Source organism: Schistocerca americana, chromosome 11 (genome assembly GCF_021461395.2).
Source record: "Schistocerca americana isolate TAMUIC-IGC-003095 chromosome 11, iqSchAmer2.1, whole genome shotgun sequence".
In the NCBI taxonomy this organism is placed as follows: Eukaryota; Metazoa; Arthropoda; class Insecta; order Orthoptera; family Acrididae; genus Schistocerca; species Schistocerca americana.
The window spans coordinates 178435660-178457272 of record NC_060129.1 but is presented as its reverse complement, the minus strand read 5'-3'; the positions used below and the strand labels follow the sequence as shown (position 1 = coordinate 178457272).

General features: G+C 43.1%; 1 protein-coding gene and 1 pseudogene across 1 annotated transcript in view; one reads left to right on the top strand and one right to left on the bottom strand.

Annotated features, from left to right (window-relative positions):
* LOC124553904 overlaps positions 1-21613 on the top strand; it is an 87112-nt gene that overhangs the window by 12064 nt on the left and 53435 nt on the right. Inside the window, exons 2-3 of the mRNA XM_047127917.1 lie at positions 6331-6583; positions 11022-11194. Of these exons, the coding sequence (XP_046983873.1) occupies positions 6331-6583; positions 11022-11194 (426 nt within the window). The remainder of the gene's footprint in view (positions 1-6330; positions 6584-11021; positions 11195-21613) is intronic.
* LOC124554341 lies at positions 60-176 on the bottom strand (annotated as a pseudogene).

Genomic DNA, 21613 nt, shown 5'->3' with positions numbered 1-21613 from the left:
TACTATTCGGTCGAGAAGCTCCTCAATTGGCATCACGAGGCTGAGTGCACCCCGAAAAGTGGCAACAGCGCATGGCGGCCGGATGGTCACCCATCCAAGTGCCGGCCACGCCCGACAGCGCTTAACTTCGGTGATCTGACGGGAACCGGTGTATCCACTGTGACTAGGCCGTTGCCAGGAATTAAAGAAAAGCAACTTATTCTGACGAGCTATTGGTCAAAAGCAGTGTTCATACCATAGTTGTAGTTCTGTTACGCCCGTTCTCCCACTCTTGCTTGCTGTGACGTAAATTTCCCCGACGCCCTTGCGAAGACTACACATACAAGAAAGAATCATAAAGCACAGAGCTCCTCTTAGTTCTCTCAGAGCAGTAAATAGCGTTCCAGCCAATTTACGATCCGGTTAAACAGTCGGCATAATTATACGAGGGACGTTTGAGAAGTCCGTGCAAAAATAAAAACTACTTACGTGTTTGGGGTAAACCTTTTTTATTTCTCGACATAGCCGCCTTTTAGACTTATACACTTCGTCCAACGCTGTTCTAATTTGTTGTTCCCTTCCGAATAATAGGAATTTCCAAGTCTGCAAAATAGCTATTATTTGCTGCAATCACCTCATAGTTTGAATAAAATCTTAGTCCCGCCAGCCATTTCTTCAAATTGGGGAACAAATAGTAGTCCGAGGGAGGCAAGTCTGGAGAACAGGGGGGATTTGAAACGAGTTGGAATCCTATTTCCGTTAATTTTGCGACCACAAGTGCTGAGATGTGCGCTGGTGCATTGTCGTAACGGAAATGGACATTTTTGCGGTCCAATCACCGGCTTCTTCTTGCACCTCGGTTTTCAAACGGTCCAATAACGAAGAATAATATGCACCTGTAATAGTTTTACCCTTTTCCAGATAGTCGATGAGGATTATCCCTTGCGAATCCCAAAAGACAGTCGCCAGAACCTTTCAGGCCGAAGGGCTGGTCTTCGCCTTTTTTGGTGCAGATTCTCCCTTGGTAACCCATTGTTTCTATTGTTGTTTGGTCTCAGGAGTATAGTAATGTATCCATCTTTCACACACAGTGACGAAACGACGCTTAAAGTCCTCCGGATTCTTCCTGAACAACTGCAAACCATCCTTGCAACATTTCACACGATTCCATCTTTGGTCAACTGTGAGCAATCGCGGAACCCATCTTGCGGATAGCTTTCTCATGTCCAAATGTTTATGTAAAATATTATATACCCGTTCATTCGAGATGCCCACAGCACTAGCAGTCTCACACACCTTAACGCTTGTGTTATCCATCACCATATGACGGATTTTATAAATTATTTCTGGAGTTGTAACCTCCACAGGGTGTCCAGAACGTTCAGCATCACTTGTGCCCATTTGACCACTCTAAAACTTCTGAAACCACTTATAAACTGTTCTAATCGAAGGTGCAGAGTCACCGTAATGTTTATCAAGCTTCCCTTTAGTCTCCTGGCTCGTTTTGCCTTTCATAAAGTAATGTTTAGTCACCACACGAAACTCTTCTACGTCCATTTTTTGACAATCACTCGACTTCCTTGATTCACACGAATGCCAAACACAAAGAAATAGACCAATATGGCTGAAACTTGGTGTGCGTTGTTTCCAAAGATGCTACTAACTAAACATGACGTCGATACGCGCCGGTGGTGCCATCTCTCGGACTTTACACGGACTTTTCAAACGCCCCTCGTATACGAATGCGCTAAGGAATTGATTTTGATAGAACCCTCTTGGTACCTCTAATTTTCCAGGGTCCGTTTCATATACGTTTCCTCTTCAAATTCCGATTGGTTGCAGTTGGAAACAAATTACTTACTTAACTAAGGTATAGTTTTGTTTATCTCCTCTAAAAAAATTTCGCCCGATTCCGTAGGTTGCTGTGCATAGTCTAGCTGAAGTTTCGTTTGAAATTTCATTACCTTTCGTTTTCCAATTCTGTAGCACTGTTTGAAGTTATCCAACCATCCACTGTTTCGCTTGAAATCGAAACAATATATGTCGTGTTGGCAGAGCGGTTCTAGGCGCTTCAGTCTGCAACCGCGCTACCGCTACGGTCGCATATTCGAATCCTGCCTCGGGCATGGATGTGTGTGATGCGTGAAGAGTTTCACAGAGTACTGAAAAACATGAGTCGAAACAAGGCCACGGGAGTAGACAACATTCCATTAGAACTACCGACGGCCTTGGGAGAGCCAGTCCTGACAAAACTCTACCATCTGGTGAGCAAGATGTATGAGACAGGCGAAATACCCTCAGACTTCAAGAAGAATATAATAATTCCGATCCCAAAGAAAGCAGGTGTTGACAGATGTGAAAATTACCGAACTATCAGTTTAATAAGTCACAGCTGCAAAATACTAACGCGAATTCTTTACAGGCGAACGGAAAAACTGGTAGAAGCCGACCTCGAGGAAGATCAGTTTGGATTCCGTAGAAATGTTGGAACACGTGAGGCAATACTGACCTTACGACTTATCTTAGAAGAAAGAGTAAGGAAATGCAAACCTACGATTCAAGCATTTCTAGATTCAGAGAAAGCTTTTGACAATGTTGACTGGAATACTCTCTTTCAAATTCTAAAGGTGGCAGGGGTAAAATACAGGGAGAGAAAGGCTATTTACAATTTGTACAGAAACCAGATGGCAGTTATAAGAGTCGAGGGGTATGAAAGGGAAGCAGTGGTTGGGAAGGGAGTGAGACACGGTTGTAGCCTCTCCCCGATGTTACTGAATCTGTATTTTGAGCAAGCAATAAAGGAATCAAAAGAAAAGTTTGGAGTAGGTATTAAAACCCATGGAGAAGAAATAAAAACTTTGAGGTTCGCCGATGACATGGTAATTCTGTCAGAGACAGCAGAAGACTTGGAAGAGCAGTTGAACAGAATTGACAGTGCCCTGAAAGGAGGATATAAGATGAACATCAACAAAAGCAAAACGAGGATAATGGAATGTTGTCGAATTAAGTCGGGTTATGCTGAGGGAATTAGATTAGGAAATGAGACACTCAAAGTAGTAAAGGAGTTTTACTATTTGGGGAGCAAAATAACTGATGGTTGAAGTAGAGAGGTTATAAAATGTAGACTGGCACTGGCAAAGAAAGCGTTTCTGAAGAAGAGAAATTTGTTAACATCGAGTATAGATTTAAGTGTCAGGAAGTCGTTTGTGAAAGTATTTGTATTGAGTGTAGCCATGCATAAAAGTGAAACATGGACGAAAAATAGTTTGAACAAGAAAAGAATAGAAGCTTTCGAAATGTGGTGCTACAGAAGAATGCTGAAGATTAGTTGGGTAGATCACATAACTAATGAGGAGGTATTGAATAGAATTGGGGGAAGAGGAGTTTGTGGCAGAACTTGACTAGAAGAAGGGATCGGTTGGTAGGACATGTTCTGAGGCATCAAGGGATCACAAGTTTAGCATTGGAGGGCAGCGTGGAGAATAAAAATCGTAGAGGGAGACCAAGAGATGAATACATTAAGCAGATTCAGAAGGATGTAGGTTGCAGTAGATACTGGGAGATGAAGAAATTTGCACAGGATAGGGTAGCATGGAGAGCTGCATCAAACCAGTCTCTGGACTGAAGACCACAACAACAACAACAAGTTGCTTCACAACTCTGAGGACATTTACTTCTACTTGGCAGGTGTTCTCGATTCGAATTCTGGAATATTTACACCGTCTTATTCGAAAGGCTGTTTTTATTAACTGCTTTCGCAGCAATGTCTTCGATAGTATCTGACGCGTCGACAGAAGTGCCGACACAGTGTGATTTGAGGGGACCGCAATGCACGCTATAAACACACGAAGGATGGCGTGAGGTCTGAAACAGGATACGTAATGAATGCTATAAAGTAAAGTACGTAGCTTTTGGAATACTTAACTTTAATCCATCCTTGTTGTATACATCGTTCTTGATGAGACATGCTTTATACGATAAGTATCAATTGCTATGTAAGGCTAATGGCGCCTTGCTAGGTAGTAGCCATGGACTTAGCTGAAGGCTATTCTAACTATCTGGTCGGCAAAGGAGTGAGGCTTCGTCAGTGTAGTCGCTAGCAAAGTCGTCCGTACAACTGGGGCGAATGCTATTCCGTATCTCGAGACCTGCCTTGTGGTGGCGCTCGGTCTGCGATCACACAGTGGCGACACGCGGGTCCGACATGTACTAATGGACCGCGGCCGATTTAAAACTATCACCTAGCAAGTGTGGTGTCTGGCGGTGACACCACAGTATCTCCATTGCTATAGGACAGAGAAGGCATTGATTGTTTCTTGCTGCTAACATACTTCAAATACGACCAGGATCTCTTTGGATTTTGTGCCAGGTTTCGTTGTGGAAAATGTTATAGGCATGTCCTTAGGTTAGTTAGGTATAAGTAATTCTAAGTCTAGGGGACTGGTGACCTCAGATGTTAAGTACGGTAGTGCTCAGAGCCATTTGAACCATTTTGAGCTCTCTTAGTGTTTCACCTTCAGTGGCTGATAGTACTGATTGTAACATCCACGAGATAAATTTTAGCTACAGTGCGACGAAAGGAAATTATGCGTTTAACAGTTATAAACATTATCCATTCGACATATAAAAAAAAATTGTGAAAACGATGATAAATATTAGTTATTTATATAACATTCTCTGATGTAATTGGACATATCGATGTGTATCATACAAAGACAAGGATTCCAGAATGAGATTTTCACTCTGCAGTGGAGTCTGTGCTGATATGAAACTTCCTGGCAGATTAAAACTGCGTGCACCGACCGAGACTCGAACTCGGGACCTTTGCCTTTCGTGGGCAAGTGCTTTACCGTCTGAGCTACCCAAGCACGACTCACGCCCGGTCTCACAGCTTTACTTCTGCCAGTACCTCGTCTCCTACCTTCCAAATTTTACAGAAGCTCTCCTGCGAACCTTACAGAAGTAGCACTCCTGAAAGAAAGGATACTGCGGAGACATGGCTTAGCCACAGCCTGGGGGATGTTTCCAGAATGAGATTTTCACTCTGCAGCGGCGTGTGCGCTGATATGAAACTTCCTGGCAGGTTAAAACTGTGTGCCCGACCGGGACTCGAACTCGGGACCTTTGCCTTTCGCGGGCAAGTGCTCTACCATCTGAGCTACCGAAGGTAGGAGAGGGGATACTGGCAGAAGTAAAGCTGTGAGTAGCGGTCGTGCGTCGTGCTTCGGTAGCTCAGATGGTAGAGCACTTGCCCGCGAAAGGCAAAGGTCCCGAGTTCGAGTCTCGGTCGGGCGCACAGTTTTAACCTGCCAGGAAGTTTCATATCAGCGCACACTCTGCTGCAGAGTGAAAATCTCATTCCGGTAATCAATAGTTATATAGAATCTATTGTACGAACTGTGATTTAGTGGTACTTACACAACTTACAGACAACACTTTAACTCGGCGTTAACTTGGAGTTCTTTAGCAAGTTGACCAAATCTTTAGCCGGGGGAAAAATTATTTAGTAATTACTCAATGTAATAAAATGAGATTGTCATTTTGATTTACAAATTAGTTAAATACCAAACCAGTGAATAACACAGCGAACGCCTCTTGATGTGGATTTTTTATTTTTTATTTTTTATTTTTTTTTTTTTTTTGGTCGTGAGTCTAGTGACTGGTTTGATGCAGCCCGCCACGAATTCCTTTCCTGTGCTAACCTCTTCATCTCAGAGTAGCACTTGCAACCTACGTCCTCAATTATTTGCTTGACGTATTCCAATCTCTGTCTTCCTGTACAGTTTTTGCCCTCTACAGCTCCCTCTAGTACCATGCAAGTCATTCCCAGATGTCCTATCATCCTGTCCCTTCTCCTTATCAGTGTTTTCCACATATTCGTTTCCTCTCCGATTCTGCGTAGAACCTCCTCATTCCTTACCTTATCAGTCCACCTAATTTTCAACATTCGTCTATAGCACCACATCTCAAATGCTTCGATTCTCTTCTGTTCCGGTTTTCCCACAGTCCATGTTTCACTACCATACAATGCTGTACTCCAGACGTACATCCTCAGAAATTTCTTCCTCAAATTAAGGCCGGTATTTGATATTAGTAGACTTCTCTCGGCCAGAAATGCCTTTTTTGCCATAGCGAGTCTGCTTTTGATGTCCTCCTTGCTCCGTCCGTCATTGGTTGTTTTACTGCCTAGGTAGCAGAATTCCTGAACTTCATTGACTTCGTGACCATCAATCCTGATGTTAAGTTTCTCGCTGTTCTCATTTCTACTACTTCTCATTAGCTACCTGGATAGGAGCAGTCAATGGAAGCCCGAGTGAGTGGTCAGAGTGCAGAGCTCGGGGTGTCCTGCAGATCGGCTGCCGGAGTTCGTGTCGTGCGGCGCCCTGGAGCAGCAGCCCGCGGCGTGGTCGGCTGTGGTCCGCACGGCAGACGCCATCAGCGGCTACGGACTGGCGCCGCCTGCGGGTGCGGGGGAGGAGGGGGAGGTGTGCGCCGACGCGCTGGCAGAGCTCCGCCGCCTCACGCGGAACGAGTCCTTGCAACTCGTCGGGGAGCTCATCTGCCGCATGGCCGACGACTGCATCAACTCCTGCTCTGTACCGAGGTACGTACGCCACTCGGCGTCGTAGCTACTAACCGTACAGCTAGTCTCCTTCTCCTCTCCTTGATTTTGTTCTCAGCGCTGTCACTTACTTTCCCTATTTTCCGCCAGTCTGCCAAGTTGATTCCGTATTTCTAGATTTCCGGAAAGCTTTTGTCACCGTTCCTCACAAGCGACTTCTAATCGAGCTGCGGGCCTACGGGGTATCGTCTCAGTTGTGCGACTGGATTCGAGATTTCCTGTCAGTTCGTAGTAATAGACGGCAAATCGTCCAGTAAAACTGAAGTGATATCAGGTGTTCCCCAGGGAAGCGTCCTGGGACCTCTGCTGTTCCTGATCTATATAAATGACCTGAGTGACAATCTGAGCAGTTCTCTTAGGTTGTTCGCAGATGATGCTGTAATTTACCGTCTAGTAAGGTCATCCGAAGACCAGTATCAGTTGCAAAGCGATTTAGAAAAGATTGCTGTACGGTGTGGCAGGTGGCAGTTGACGCTAAATAACGAAAAGTGAGAGGTGATCCACACGAGTTCCAAAAGAAATCCGTCGGAATTCGATTACTCGATAAATAGTACAATTCTCAAGGCTGTCAATTCAACTAAGTACCGGGGTGTTAAAATTACGAACAACTTCAGTTGGAAAGACCACATAGATAATATTGTGGCGAAGGCGAGCTAAAGGTTGCGTTTCATTGGCAGGACACTTAGAAGCTGCAACAAGTCCACTAAAGAGACAGCTTACACTACACTCGTTCGTCCACTGTTGGAATATTGCTGCGCGGTGTGGGATCCTTACCAGGTGGGATTGACGGAGGACATCGAAAGGGTGCAAAAAAGGGCAGCTCGTTTTGTATTATCACGTAATAGGGGAGAGAGTGTGGCAGATACGATAGGCGAGTTGGGATGGAAGTCATTAAAGCAAAGACGGTTTTCTTCGCGGCGAGATCTATTTACGAAATTTCAGTCACCAACTTTCTCTTCCGAAAATATTTTGTTGAGGCCAACCTACATAGGTAGGAATGATCATCAAAATAAAATAAGAGAAGGAAGTCAGTACCAAGACTAAGTTATCTGTGCACCGTTCAATCTTTCGACCAACTTTGTTGTATGGGAGCGAAAGCTGGGTGGATTCGGGTTACCTTATCAACAAGGTTGAGGTTACGGATATGAAAGTAGCTAGGATGACTGCAGGTACTAGTAGATGGGAACAATGGCAGGAGGGTGTCCACAATGAGGAAATAAAAGAAAAACTGGGAGTGAACTCTATAGATGTAGCACTCAGGGCGAACAGGCTTAGATGGTGGGATCATGTTACACGCATGGGAGAAGCAAGGTTACCCAAGAGACTCATGGGTTCAGCAGTAGAGGGTGGGAGGAGTCGGGGCAGACCAAGGAGAAGGTACCTGGATTCGGTTAAGAAAGATTTTGAAGTAATAGGCTTAACATTAGAAGAGGCATCAATGTTAGCACTGAATAGGGGATCATGGAGGAATTTTGTAAGGGGGGCTATGCCCCAGACTGAACGCTGAAAGGAATAATGTCTTAAATGATGATGATGATGATGATGTTTACGAACTTCCTCTGCAATTAGTGTGAATCCTGAATCCTTCCTGGTCATGCTGACAAAGTTTTATGAGTTTATTTGTAAAAGTATAGACACTGGTTACTAGAATGTCCTGTGATGCCTCTTCTGCTCCAAGTCGGCCCCTTTGACGTCCTACCCCCTTAACGTATCAAACTCTCTAAAATGTTCACTTAACCCGTAATAAGTTTTTACGCATTTTTCTGCCGGATCCCTGCTTTGAACAACCATAAATAACACATAATTACTATACACAACCATTTATAACAAATAATTATAATACATAATTATTATAAACCCTAAAAAGGGGCCATGTTATTAATAGCATTGCCACAACAGCACCCACTCAGTGGTTGCCTGTTCTATCCAGTTTTGTGCCTAGTAATCTCGCAATCAGAGATGACAAGGTACTAATTCTTAAGACAGTTTCCAGAATGAGATTTTCACTCTGCAGCGGAGTGTGCGCTGATATAGACACTGAAACATTCCCCAGGCTGTGGCTAAGCCATGTCTCCGCAGTATCCTTTCTTTCAGGAGTGCTACTTCTATAAGGTTCGCAGGAGAGCTTCTGTAAAATTTGGAAGGTAGGAGACGAGGTACTGGCAGAAGTAAAGCTGTGAGACCGGGCGTGAGCCGTGCTTGGGTAGCTCAGTTGGTAGAGCACTTGCCCGCGAAAGGCAAATGTCCCGAGTTCGAGTCTCGGTCGGGCACACAGTTTTAATCTGCCAGGAAGTTTCTTAAGACAGTGTCCAACAAGAATTGAGTCCTAAATAGCTTGTTACAGACTAGAGCAACTGAGTATCATTGTACAGTATGGTCTTCCTCGTCACGAAAGCTCAAGATCCAACCTCACCCAAATGGCACAAAGGTGATACGGCTGCGTCTTGAAAAAGTGGGTTTTGGTGGAAGCGCTGCCTGTGACTATGGTGCCGAGGAGTAGACAATGGGACATGTTGTAGGGGAGCGCCCACTCCACGTTTTAGAAAGTGGTCTCCCGTGCTCGTCTAGTCATAGTTCTGGCTGATGGTTGTACAGGGTGTCCAGAAAAGGACTCCCTGATTTCAAAATTAAATATCTCCAAAACAAAGATCGATAGAGGAATGCAGTAAACGGTATGTTTATTGTAAAAGCTGTAAGAAGTTTATACAGCAGTTTGAAATAATAGTTACAAAAGCTGCTAACAGATGGCGCTGTAATCGCCATACGCAATGCCTAGTATAAATAGTGATCCGAAGCTCAGAGCGATCCGTTCCACTATTGAAACGTGGAAGGAGGTTAGCGTACCGAACGTAGAGATTATAACCGTATACTCCATTGAAGAACGCGTTTTTCTGGTGCTAGAGTACCACAGGTTAGAAGAGGCGAAGTTTTCAAGCACGATTTAATGTTCCAAAAGGACCCGATGCGAAAACCATTCGTACGCTCTTCGCAAAATTTCAACGAACAGGCAGCGTAACTGATGATCTAGTGGGGCATGTTGGCCGCAAGCAAACCGCAGTTACGCCTGAAAATATCGCCACAGTTTCTGGAATTATTCAGCGAAATCCAATGTCATCCGTCCGAAGAATTGGATCTGAGACTCGTTTGAAGCGTTCCAGCACGCAGAAAATACTGAGAAAGAGCCTACGCGTGTTTCCATTCAAAATTCAAACGCACCAGGCCATAGCCGTACGAACTGTGCAACAAAGGGTTGCCTTTGCTAATCAGATGCTCACAATGATTGATAGTGAAGGATTTGATGTTGGCTGCATCTGCTTTACAGATGAAGCACACTTCCACCTGAATGGATACGTGAATAAGCAGAACAGGCGATTTTGGGGCTCCGAAAAGCCATATTGGTGTGAAGGGAAACCCCTGTATTCTCCTCAAGTTACTGTGTGGGCTGCAGTATGCAGCAGAGGCATTATTGGCTCTTTTTTCATTCGAGAAACGGTCACTGGTGCACGTTACGTTGCAATTTTGGAACAATTTGTCGCCACACAGCAAGCGTTAGAAGATCGACCAGGTACTGAATGGTTTATACAAGATGGAGCCCGACCACATCGGACCGAACAAGTGTTTCGCTTTCTTGAGGAATACTTCGGGAATCGAGTCATTGCTTTGGAATATCCCAAATTTACTGGTGCGGGCATGGATTGGCCTCCATATTCGCCGGATTTTACTCCCTGTGACTTTTTTTTGTGGGGCACAGAGAAAGACACGGTCTACCCGAAGGATCCCGCCACGCTGGACGAGCTTGAATCGGCGATCTCTGTGGCATGTGAATCCATTTCGGTTGAGACACTACGAAATGTGATAGCGAATTTCATTATTCGTTTCGCCACCTCTGTAGTGCCAATGGTGAACATTTTGAAAACATTGTGATGTGATTGTTTGGAAAGATTGTTTTCATACGATTATTTCACTTATGTATGCTGATATGAGCTGTATAGCGTACAGCGCCATCTGTTAGCAGCTCTTGTAACTATTGTTTCAAACTGCTGTATAAACTTCTTACAGCTTTCACAATAAACATACCGTTAACTCCATTCCTCTATCGATCTTTGTTTTCGAGATATTTAATTTTGAAATCAGGGAGCCCTTTTCTGGACACCCTGTATGTGAATTCTTGTATTTCATCAGCAACGATCAGTTCGCCAGAATATGTTAGCAGACTCGCGTACCCGTCATAATTTACGCCAGGATAATCGACTGGCACCTTGATCCGTCACTAATGGGCTGGCAACGTCTGTCAATGGGAAACGTAAAAGCTAAACAAAGGGCAACTTGGGTTAAGCTTACACTATTCTATTCTACAAAATACGGTTAAGTTCCAGAATATCGTCTATTGCATCAGCTGACTGAATTTTATTTTTGAAAGGTTGGACAACATGGCATGGAACACGACGACGCTGCAGGCAGACGGCCTGAGGCACCACGCCCTGTCCCAGACGTGGCACGCCGTTCGGCGCATCACCAGAGCCATGGTCGGCAGAAAAAGCTGTGAGATCAACTACGGACCTACTTACGAGTGGAAGGACTTGAACAAAACTGGTGAGTATCACATCTGGAAGTACGTTATTGTTAAATAACGCGCAATGTGCTCATTAAGGTATTCTACAAAAAATTTCGTCTAAGTTAACGAACAAATCAAGATGGAGTTCCACCATATTGAAAACCCTGTCCGTATTAAAGTACATAAAAAGAAAAACATTACAACTAAGTAATAACGACACTCGAGAGAAGAAATAGTTGTCAACTAACAAACTATTGCATCTAACAAGGGGAGATCACCAACAAGGTTTCATATAAAAAAAAGCACACTTGCAATATGACAGTCCCAGCTGTCGATCTTGCGCGGAGATTTGGACCATAATTCTAACACTATGCAGATATGACCTTCTGAACATGAGGATTTGAACCATAATTCTGACACTATGCAATTATTACCTTCTGACCACGGTTATTTGGGCCATAATTCAGACACTACACAGTTATGACCTTCCCAACACGGAGATTTGGGCCATAATTCTGACACTACACAGTTATGACCTTCCCAACACGGAGATTTGGGCCATAATTCTGACACTACACAGTTATGACCTTCTGACCACGGATATTTGGGCCATAATTCAGACAATACGCAGTTATGACCATCTGAACATGGGGATTTGAACCATAATTCTGACACTATGCAGATATGACCTTCTGAACATGGGGATTTGAACCATAATTCTGACACTATGCAATTATGACCTTCTGACCACGGATATTTGGGCCACAATTCAGACACTATGCAGTTATGACCATCTCAACACTGGGATTTGGGCCATAATTCTGACACTACACAGTTATGACCTTCCCAACACGGAGATTTGGGCCACAATTCTGACACTATACAGTTATGACCTTCTGACCACGGATATTTTGGCCATAATTCAGACAATACGCAGTTATGACCATCTGAACATGGGGATTTGAACCATAATTCTGACACTATCCAGATATGACCTTCTGAACATGGGGATTTGAACCATAATTCTGACACTATGCAATTATTACCTTCTGACCACGGTTATTTGGGCCATAATTCAGACACTATGCAGTTATGACCATCTCAACACTGGGATTTGGGCCATAATTCTGACACTACACAGTTATGACCTTCCCAACACGGAGATTTGGGCCATAATTCTGACACTACACAGTTATGACCTTCCCAACACGGAGATTTGGGCCATAATTCTGACACTATGCAGTTATGACCTTCTGACCACGGATATTTGGGCCATAATTCAGACAATACGCAGTTATGACCATCTGAACATTGGGATTTGAACCATAATTCTGACACTATGCAGATATGACCTTCTGAACATGGGGATTTGAACCATAATTCTGACACTATGCAATTATGACCTTCTGACCACGGATATTTGGGCCATAATTCAGACACTATGCAGTTATGACCATCTCAACACTGGGATTTGGGCCATAATTATGACACTACACAGTTATGACCTTCCCAACACGGAGATTTGGGCCATAATTCTGACACTACACAGTTATGACCTTCCCAACACGGAGATTTGGGCCACAATTCTGACACTATACAGTTATGACCTTCTGACCACGGATATTTTGGCCATAATTCAGACAATACGCAGTTATGACCATCTGAACATGGGGATTTGAACCATAATTCTGACACTATCCAGATATGACCTTCTGAACATGGGGATTTGAACCATAATTCTGACACTATGCAATTATTACCTTCTGACCACGGTTATTTGGGCCATAATTCAGACACTATGCAGTTATGACCATCTCAACACTGGGATTTGGGCCACAATTCTGACACTACACAGTTATGACCTTCCCAACACGGAGATTTGGGCCATAATTCTGACACTACACAGTTATGACCTTCCCAACACGGAGATTTGGGCCATAATTCTGACACTATGCAGTTATGACCTTCTGACCACGGATATTTGGGCCATAATTCAGACAATACGCAGTTATGACCATCTGAACATTGGGATTTGAACCATAATTCTGACACTATGCAGATATGACCTTCTGAACATGGGGATTTGAACCATAATTCTGACACTATGCAATTATGACCTTCTGACCACGGATATTTGGGCCATAATTCAGACACTATGCAGTTATGACCATCTCAACACTGGGATTTGGGCCATAATTCTGACACTACACAGTTATGACCTTCCCAACACGGAGATTTGGGCCATAATTCTGACACTACACAGTTATGACCTTCCCAACACGGAGATTTGGGCCATAATTCTGACACTACACAGTTATGACCTTCTGACCACGGATATTTGGGCCATAATTCAGACAATACGCAGTTATGACCATCTGAACATGGGGATTTGAACCATAATTCTGACACTATGCAGATATGACCTTCTGAACATGGGGATTTGAACCATAATTCTGACACTATGCAATTATGACCTTCTGATCACGGATATTTGGGCCATAATTCAGACACTATGCAGTTATGACCATCTCAACACTGGGATTTGGGCCATAATTCTGACACTACGCAGTTATGACCTTCCCAACACGGAGATTTGGGCCATAATTCTGACACTACACAGTTATGACCTTCTGACCACCTATATTTGGGCCATAATTCAGACAATACGCAGTTATGACCATCTGAACATGGGGATTTGAACCATAATTCTGACACTATGCAGTTATGACCTTCTGAACGCGGATATTTGGGCCATAATTCAGACACTATGCAGTTATGACCATCTGAACACAGTGATTTTTGCCATAATTCCGACAATACATAGTGTTATCACTTTCTGAACACAGAGATTTGTGACATAATTCTGACATTACGCAGTTATGACCTTCTGAACACGCAGATTTGGGCAATAATTCTGACAATACACAGTTACGACCTTCTGAATACCGAGATTTGGGCCATAATTCTTACCATACACAGTTATGAAATCCTGAACACAGAGATTTGGGCCACAATTCTGACACTATGGAGTAATGACCTTCTGAACAAAGAGATTTGGGCCGTAATTCTGACAATACCCACTTATGCCCTTCTGAACACGGAGATTTGGGGTAGAAATCTTACCATACACAGTTATGACCTTCTGAACACAGAGGTTTTGTCCATAATTCTGACAATATGCACTTATGTCCTTCTGAACACGGAGATTTGGGCCATAATTCCTACCATACACAGTTATGAAATCCTGAACACGGAGATTTGGGCCATAATCCTGACAATACCCAGTTATGATCTTCTGAACACAGAGGTTTCGGCCATAATGCTGACAGTACGTAGTTATGACCTTCTGAACACGGAGATTTGGGGCAAAATTCTGACAATACGCGGTTATGATCTTCTGAACATGCAGATTTGGGCTATAATGTGGACAATATGTAGTTATGACCTTCTGAACACGGAGATTTGGTCCATAATTCTGGCAGGACGCAGTTTATACCTTCTTCACGCGGAGGTTTTGGCCATAATTTTGACAAGACGCAGTTATGACCTTCCCCAACTGAAACAAGCGATGTCACTCTATCATGTGGTAACCAATGCATGGATGTGATGGAAAAGACACCACCCATGTACTGTAATATTAAGCAACAGCACAAAGAATTTTAGACTAAGTGCAGCACCAGCCAATGATGTGACAACATGTTTCCCCAATTTCAGTATCATAGCTACCTACACCTTGCCCTCTCCACGTTGCGAGTGTCATAGCGAACATGGATAGATGACTTAGCAGTACGCCCATTAACAATTAATTCTTGAACACATAAATCATCAAAGTATACAAGACAGCGCTCTACATATTTCTGTCACCTCGAGCATAGTGTTTAATTTACGATCTATCTCTCCGCGTATGGGAGTCACAGAGCACTCTCGGCATCTTAGGTTAAAAAACCATCCTCACACTGTCATTGACCAACCAGCCCAGCATTACAGATAGCGAATTAATCTGCAACCGTCCATAAGAAGACCACTACTCTCCACGTCTCGTAAATGAATTGAGCTTTCCGAGTCCTAACCCGTCCAAGTGCATGAGACGCGACCATGTAGCGGAGCTTAGCACCCCTTATCGATGTATAGTAACAGATTCCAAAGTGCGGCCATATAACACCAGACAGTAAGAAGCACAACAAACGATTTATTTTATACGCGACGGAGCCCCAGACGGATGGCACTCGATGCATTTTTACAAAAATCAGCCAAGTATTGTTCTAGAGTCTAGGATCCGCACCTGGAAGGTAATCCTAAGAGAGAGAACATGAAGACACGCACTCCTAAGACTACAACGGTCTGCACTTAAGAACTGGCTATAATGTTAGAGCGCATACGTTTCCGACCTATCAGACACACATGCTTCTTCCCGGTTTCTCTATGCTGAACTATGTTATCGAAACGTAAAACATTTGAGTTGCATGATACGAGCACAATATAGCTTTGCGGAGACGTATAGTGTCCACTCTCCAAATCCCACCACGGTTCAGAAATTATACGATGCCTGCATCAGGCCTATATATAAAATTTTAGCGGGGGATGCATCCTAGAAGGAAACAGATAAACGCGTAGCAGCAGCGTCCGACATGTGAAAATTACAAGTCATTCCGTCGCTAACCCTGTAAACAGCACATCAGTCGGGCAAATGTGTACACAGGGTTTGCACCGCATCACAAGCTCTTACCACTAACAAGGGAACCTCCCCATCGCACCCGCCTCAGATTTAGTTATAAGTTGGCACAGTGGATAGGCCTTGATAAACTTGAACACAGATCACTCGAGAAAACAGGAAGAAGTTGTGTGGAACTGTGAAAAAATAAGCAAAATATACAAACTGAGTAGTCCATGTGCCACATAACCAACATCGTGGAAAAAGTGTGTTTAGAAGCGCCGTGGTCCCGTGGTAGCGTGAGCAGCTGCTGAACGAGAGATCCTTGATTCAAGTCTTCCCTCGACTGAAAATTTTACTTTCTTTATTTTTGCATAGTTACTAGCTGTCCGTTCGTTCATTGACATCTCTGTTCACTGTAACAAGTTTAGTGTCTGTGTTTTGCGACCGCACTGCAAAACCGTGCGATTAGTAGACGAAAGGACGTGCCTCTCCAATGGGAACCGAAAACATTTGATCGCAAGGTCATAGGTCCACCGATTCCTCCACAGGAAAACACGTCTGATATATTCTATACGACACTGGTGACGGCATGTGCGTCACATGACAGGAATATGTTGTCGACCCACCTAACTTGTACACCTGGCGAATGGGTAAAAAGATTCTTCTACCTTGCCCGATTTAGGTTTTCTTGTGGATGTGATAATCACTCCCAAAAAAGTGATGAAAACATAAGAGTTTGTCACATAAACTGAAAATAAAAAATTAAAATTTACTCTTGATGGAAGATTCGAACCTACGACCTTTTCTTCCGTAGCTGCTCACGTTACCACGACACCACGGCGCTCCTGCGTTCGTATAGTCCTTATTGTTGCTTATCTTCCCTTGAACTACTCAGTTTGTATATTTTGCTTATTTTTTCACAGTTCTACACAACTTCTTCCTGTTTTCTCAATTGATCTGTGTTCAGTTTTTCAAGGCCTGTGTCCACTGTGCCAACTTATAACTAAATCTGAGGGGGGTGCGATGGGGAGGTTGCCTTGTAAGTTATTTATGACCCTGAAGTCTCGATTTTACACTCTAGATGCGACAGGGGGTCGCATAAAATCAAAATTCTTTTAGAGGAATGTGTTAAATTTCATTACACATGAGGTGGAAGTCCTCTGATGACCGAGAGGTTTACCGTTAACGATCGCAAATAGACTCTGCTTTAAACACATACGGAACACGTAGCTGTATACGAGTAGAAAGCAGTCTATGTCACGAGACTCATGCATCCGGATAGAACACGGCAAAAAAAAAAAAAAAAAAAAAAAAAAAAATTTACCTGCACCAACTTCTCCTTCTCTAGAATGAACCAGTCAACGTTTAAATCGTACCTCTACAGCTGTTTCTCAATCGATCAACCCCTCCACTCTCTGTTATCCTAAAACGCAGATGCAAGTAAGTTTAGAGGTGAAACGATCTCTGAACTCCTCAAAAGCACCAAATACACTAGTCAACTCCCATGTATCACTGATATCTCAATTGTTGTTGTGGTCTTCAGTCCTGAGACTGGTTTGATGCAGCTCTCCATGCTACTCTATCCTGTGCAAGCTTTTTCATCTCCCAGTACCTACTGCAATCTACATCCTTCTGAATCTGCTTAGTGTATTCATCTCTTGGTCTCCCTCTACGATTTTTACCCTCCACGCTGCCCTCCAATACTAAATTGGTGATCCCTTGATGCCTCAGAACATGTCCTACCAACCGATCCCTTCTTCTGGTCAAGTTGTACCACAAACTTCTCTTCTCCCCAATCCTATTCAATACTTCCTCATTAGTTATGTGATCTACCCATCTAATCTTCAGCATTCTTCTGTAGCACCACATTTCGAAAGCTTCTATTCTCTTCTTGTCCAAACTATTTATCGTCCATGTTTCACTTCCATACATGGCTACACTCCATACGAATACTTTCAGAAATGACTTCCTGACACTTAAATCAATACTGGATGTTAACAAATTTCTCTTCTTCAGAAACGCTTTCCTTGCCATTGCCAGCCTACATTTTATATCCTCTCTACTTCGACCATCATCACTTATTTTGCTCCCCAAATAGCAAAACTCCTTTACTACTTTAAGTGCCTCATTTCCTAATCTAATTCCCTCAGCATCACCCGACTTAATTAGACTACATTCCATTATCCTTGTTTTGCTTTTGTTGATGTTCATCTTATATCCTCCTTTCAAGACACTGTCCATTCCATTCAACTGCTCTTCCAAGTCCTTTGCTGTCTCTGACAGAATTACAATGTCATCGGCGAACCTCAAAGTTTTTATTTCTTCTCCATGAATTTTAATACCTACTCCGAATATTTCTTTTGTTTCCTTTACTGCTTGCTCAATATACAGATTGAACAACATCGGGGAGAGGCTACAACCCTGTCTTACTCCCTTCCCAACCACTGCTTCCCTTTCATGTCCCTCGACTCTTATAACTGCCATCTGGTTTCTGTACAAATTGTAAATAGCTTTTCGCTCCCTGTATTTTACCCCTGCCACCTTTAGAATTTGAAAGAGAGTATTCCAGTCAACACTGTCAAAAGCTTTCTCTAAGTCTACAAATGCTAGAAACGTAGGTTTGCCTTTCCTTAATCTTTCTTCTAAGATAAGTCGTAAGGTCAGTATTGCCTCACGTGTTCCAGTGTTTCTACGGAATCCAAACTGATCTTCCCCGAGGTTGGCTTCTACTAGTTTTTCCATTCGTCTGTAAAGAATTCGTGTTAGTATTTTGCAGCTGTGACTTATTAAGCTGATAGTTCGGTAATTTTCACATCTGTCAACACCTGCTTTCTTTGGGATTGGAATTATTATATTCTTCTTGAAGTCTGGGGGTATTTCGCCTGTTTCATACATCTTGCTCACCAGATGGTAGAGTTTTGTCAGGACTGGCTCTCCCACGGCCGTCAGTAGTTCCAATGGAATATTGTCTACTCCGGGGGCCTTGTTTCGACTCAGGTCTTTCAGTGCTCTGTCAAACTCTTCACGCAGTATCATATCTCCCATTTCATCTTCATCTACATCCTCTTCCATTTCCATAATATTGTCCTCAAGTACATCGCCCTTGTATAGACCCTCTATATACTCCTTCCACCTTTCTGCTTTCCCTTCTTTGCTTAGAACTGGGTTTCCATCTGAGCTCTTGATATTCATACAAGTCGTTCTCTTATCTCCAAAGGTCTCTTTAATTTTCCTGTAGGCGGTATCTATCTTACCCCTAGTGAGATAGGCCTCTACATCCTTACATTTGTCCTCTAGCCATCCCTGCTTAGCCATTTTGCACTTCCTGACGATCTCATTTTTGAGACGTTTGTATTCCTTTTTGCCTGTTTCACTTACTGCATTTTTATATTTTCTCCTTTCATCAATTAAATTCAATATTTCTTCTGTTACCCAAGGATTTCTACTAGCCCTCGTCTTTTTACCTACTTGATCCTCTGCTGCCTTCACTACATCCCTCAAAGCTACCCATTCTTCTTCTACTGTATTTATTTCCCCCATTCCTGTCAATTGCTCCCTTATGCTCTCCCTGAATCTCTGTACAACCTCTGGTTCTTTTAGTTTATCCAGGTCCCATCTCCTTAAATTCCCACCTTTTTGCAGTTTCTTCAGTTTTAATCTACAGGTCATAACCAATAGATTGTGGTCAGAGTCCACATCTGCCCCTGGAAATGTCTTACAATTTAAAACCTGGTTCCTAAATCTCTGTCTTACCATTATATAATCTATCTGATACCTTTTAGTATCTCCAGGGTTCTTCCATGTATACAACCTTCTTTCATGATTCTTAAACCAAGTGTTAGTTATGATTATGTTGTGCTCTGTGCAAAATTCGACCAGGCGGCTTCCTCTTTCATTTCTGTCCCCCAATCCATATTCACCTACTATGTTTCCTTCTCTCCCTTTTCCTACACTCGAATTCCAGTCACCCATGACTATTAAATTTTCGTCTCCCTTCACTATCTGAATAATTTCTTTTATTTCATCATACATTTCTTCAATTTCTTCGTCATCTGCAGAGCTAGTTGGCATATAAACTTGTACTACTGTAGTAGGCGTGGGCTTCGTATCTATCTTGGCCACAATAATGCGTTCACTATGCTGTTTGTAGTAGCTTACCCGCATTCCTATTTTCCTATTCATTATTAAACCTACTCCTGCATTACCCCTATTTGATTTTGTGTTTATAACCCTGTAGTCACCTGACCAGAAGTCTTGTTCCTCCTGCCACCGAACTTCACTAATTCCCACTATATCTAACTTCAACCTATCCATTTCCCTTTTTAAATTTTCTAACCTACCTGCCCGATTAAGGGATCTGACATTCCACGCTCCGATCCGTAGAACGCCAGTTTTCTTTCTCCTGATAACGACATCCTCTTGAGTAGTCCCCGCCCGGAGATCCGAATGGGGGACTATTTTACCTCCGGAATATTTTACCCAAGAGGACGCCATCATCATGTAATCATACAGTAAAGCTGCATGCCCTCGGGAAAAATTACGGCTGTAGTTTCCCCTTGCTTTCAGCCGTTCGCAGTACCAGCACAGCAAGGCCGTTTTGGTTATTGTTACAAGGCCAGATCAGTCAATCATCCAGACTGTTGCCCTTGCAACTACTGAAAAGGCTGCTGCCCCTCTTCAGGAACCACACGTTTGTCTGGCCTCTCAACAGATACCCCTCCGTTGTGGTTGCACCTACGGTACGGCTATCTGTATCGCTGAGGCACGCAAGCCTCCCCACCAACGGCAAGGTCCATGGTTCATGGGGGGGGGGGGGATATCTCAATAGACAATTGATTACCTCCCTGATTCCCTCTCGTTTCGATGCCAATGTTTCCTCGCATTCCTCTTGTTGGCCTGATACCATGCACAAACTGTTCGGTGCGAACCAGAACATAACACAAGTACTTCCTCAATTTCCCCGCATTTCCGTGTATATTCGATTAATGTATACCTATTCCCTACAAATTTTTCGCAATTCTATCGAATTTATGTCAGATCTGTCCATGCGATCACGACGTAACTGCTCGTTCTGGGTTCTAAAGTTGCCTGTCAATGTGACACAGCAGCCAACACCTAGCCCAGATGCACTGATCAGGAGGCTTGATACAGCACTGTACTGGACTATGTCCAGTCACCCCCACATTCGGGGAGCATTTGCTCTGTTTTCTGCATGTCTGTGTACACGCACGCCTCGCAGACGGCCTCAGAACACGTAGCAGACCCGAGTTACCATCGGCATGCATACACACTTGGTGGTGGTGCTGCCTCTAATTGTTTAAATAAAGACCGGTGTATGATTTCGACAGTCGATGATTAAACAAGCAGAGTCTTTTAGATGGACTATCATTTTGACAATTTGCGAGTTGTTTGCCTATCTGGACGTAAAGGTATTGTATTATTATGTAACCTCCCCACAAAATATATAAAATAAATAATATGAATAATGATTCTAATTTGGTGTAACCTCAAAACAAAATTCTCTCACAGTGTAACCTCCCCACAAAATTCATTTACATTTATAACCTCCCTACAAAATTCTTTTCACATTAACCTCCACACAAAATTCTTTCTGATTTAATCTAAGCTCAAAATTCATTCACATTTAGCGTAACCTCAAAACAGAAAAATTCCTAAATCTCTCAACAGTAAAAATTATAATTATGTCGTTCACATTCAGTGTAACGTCCCAATAAAAAAATAAATTCAGTAACCTGGTAATAAAACAATGTAATTAACCTCTCAATTAAATTGTCGCTCACTT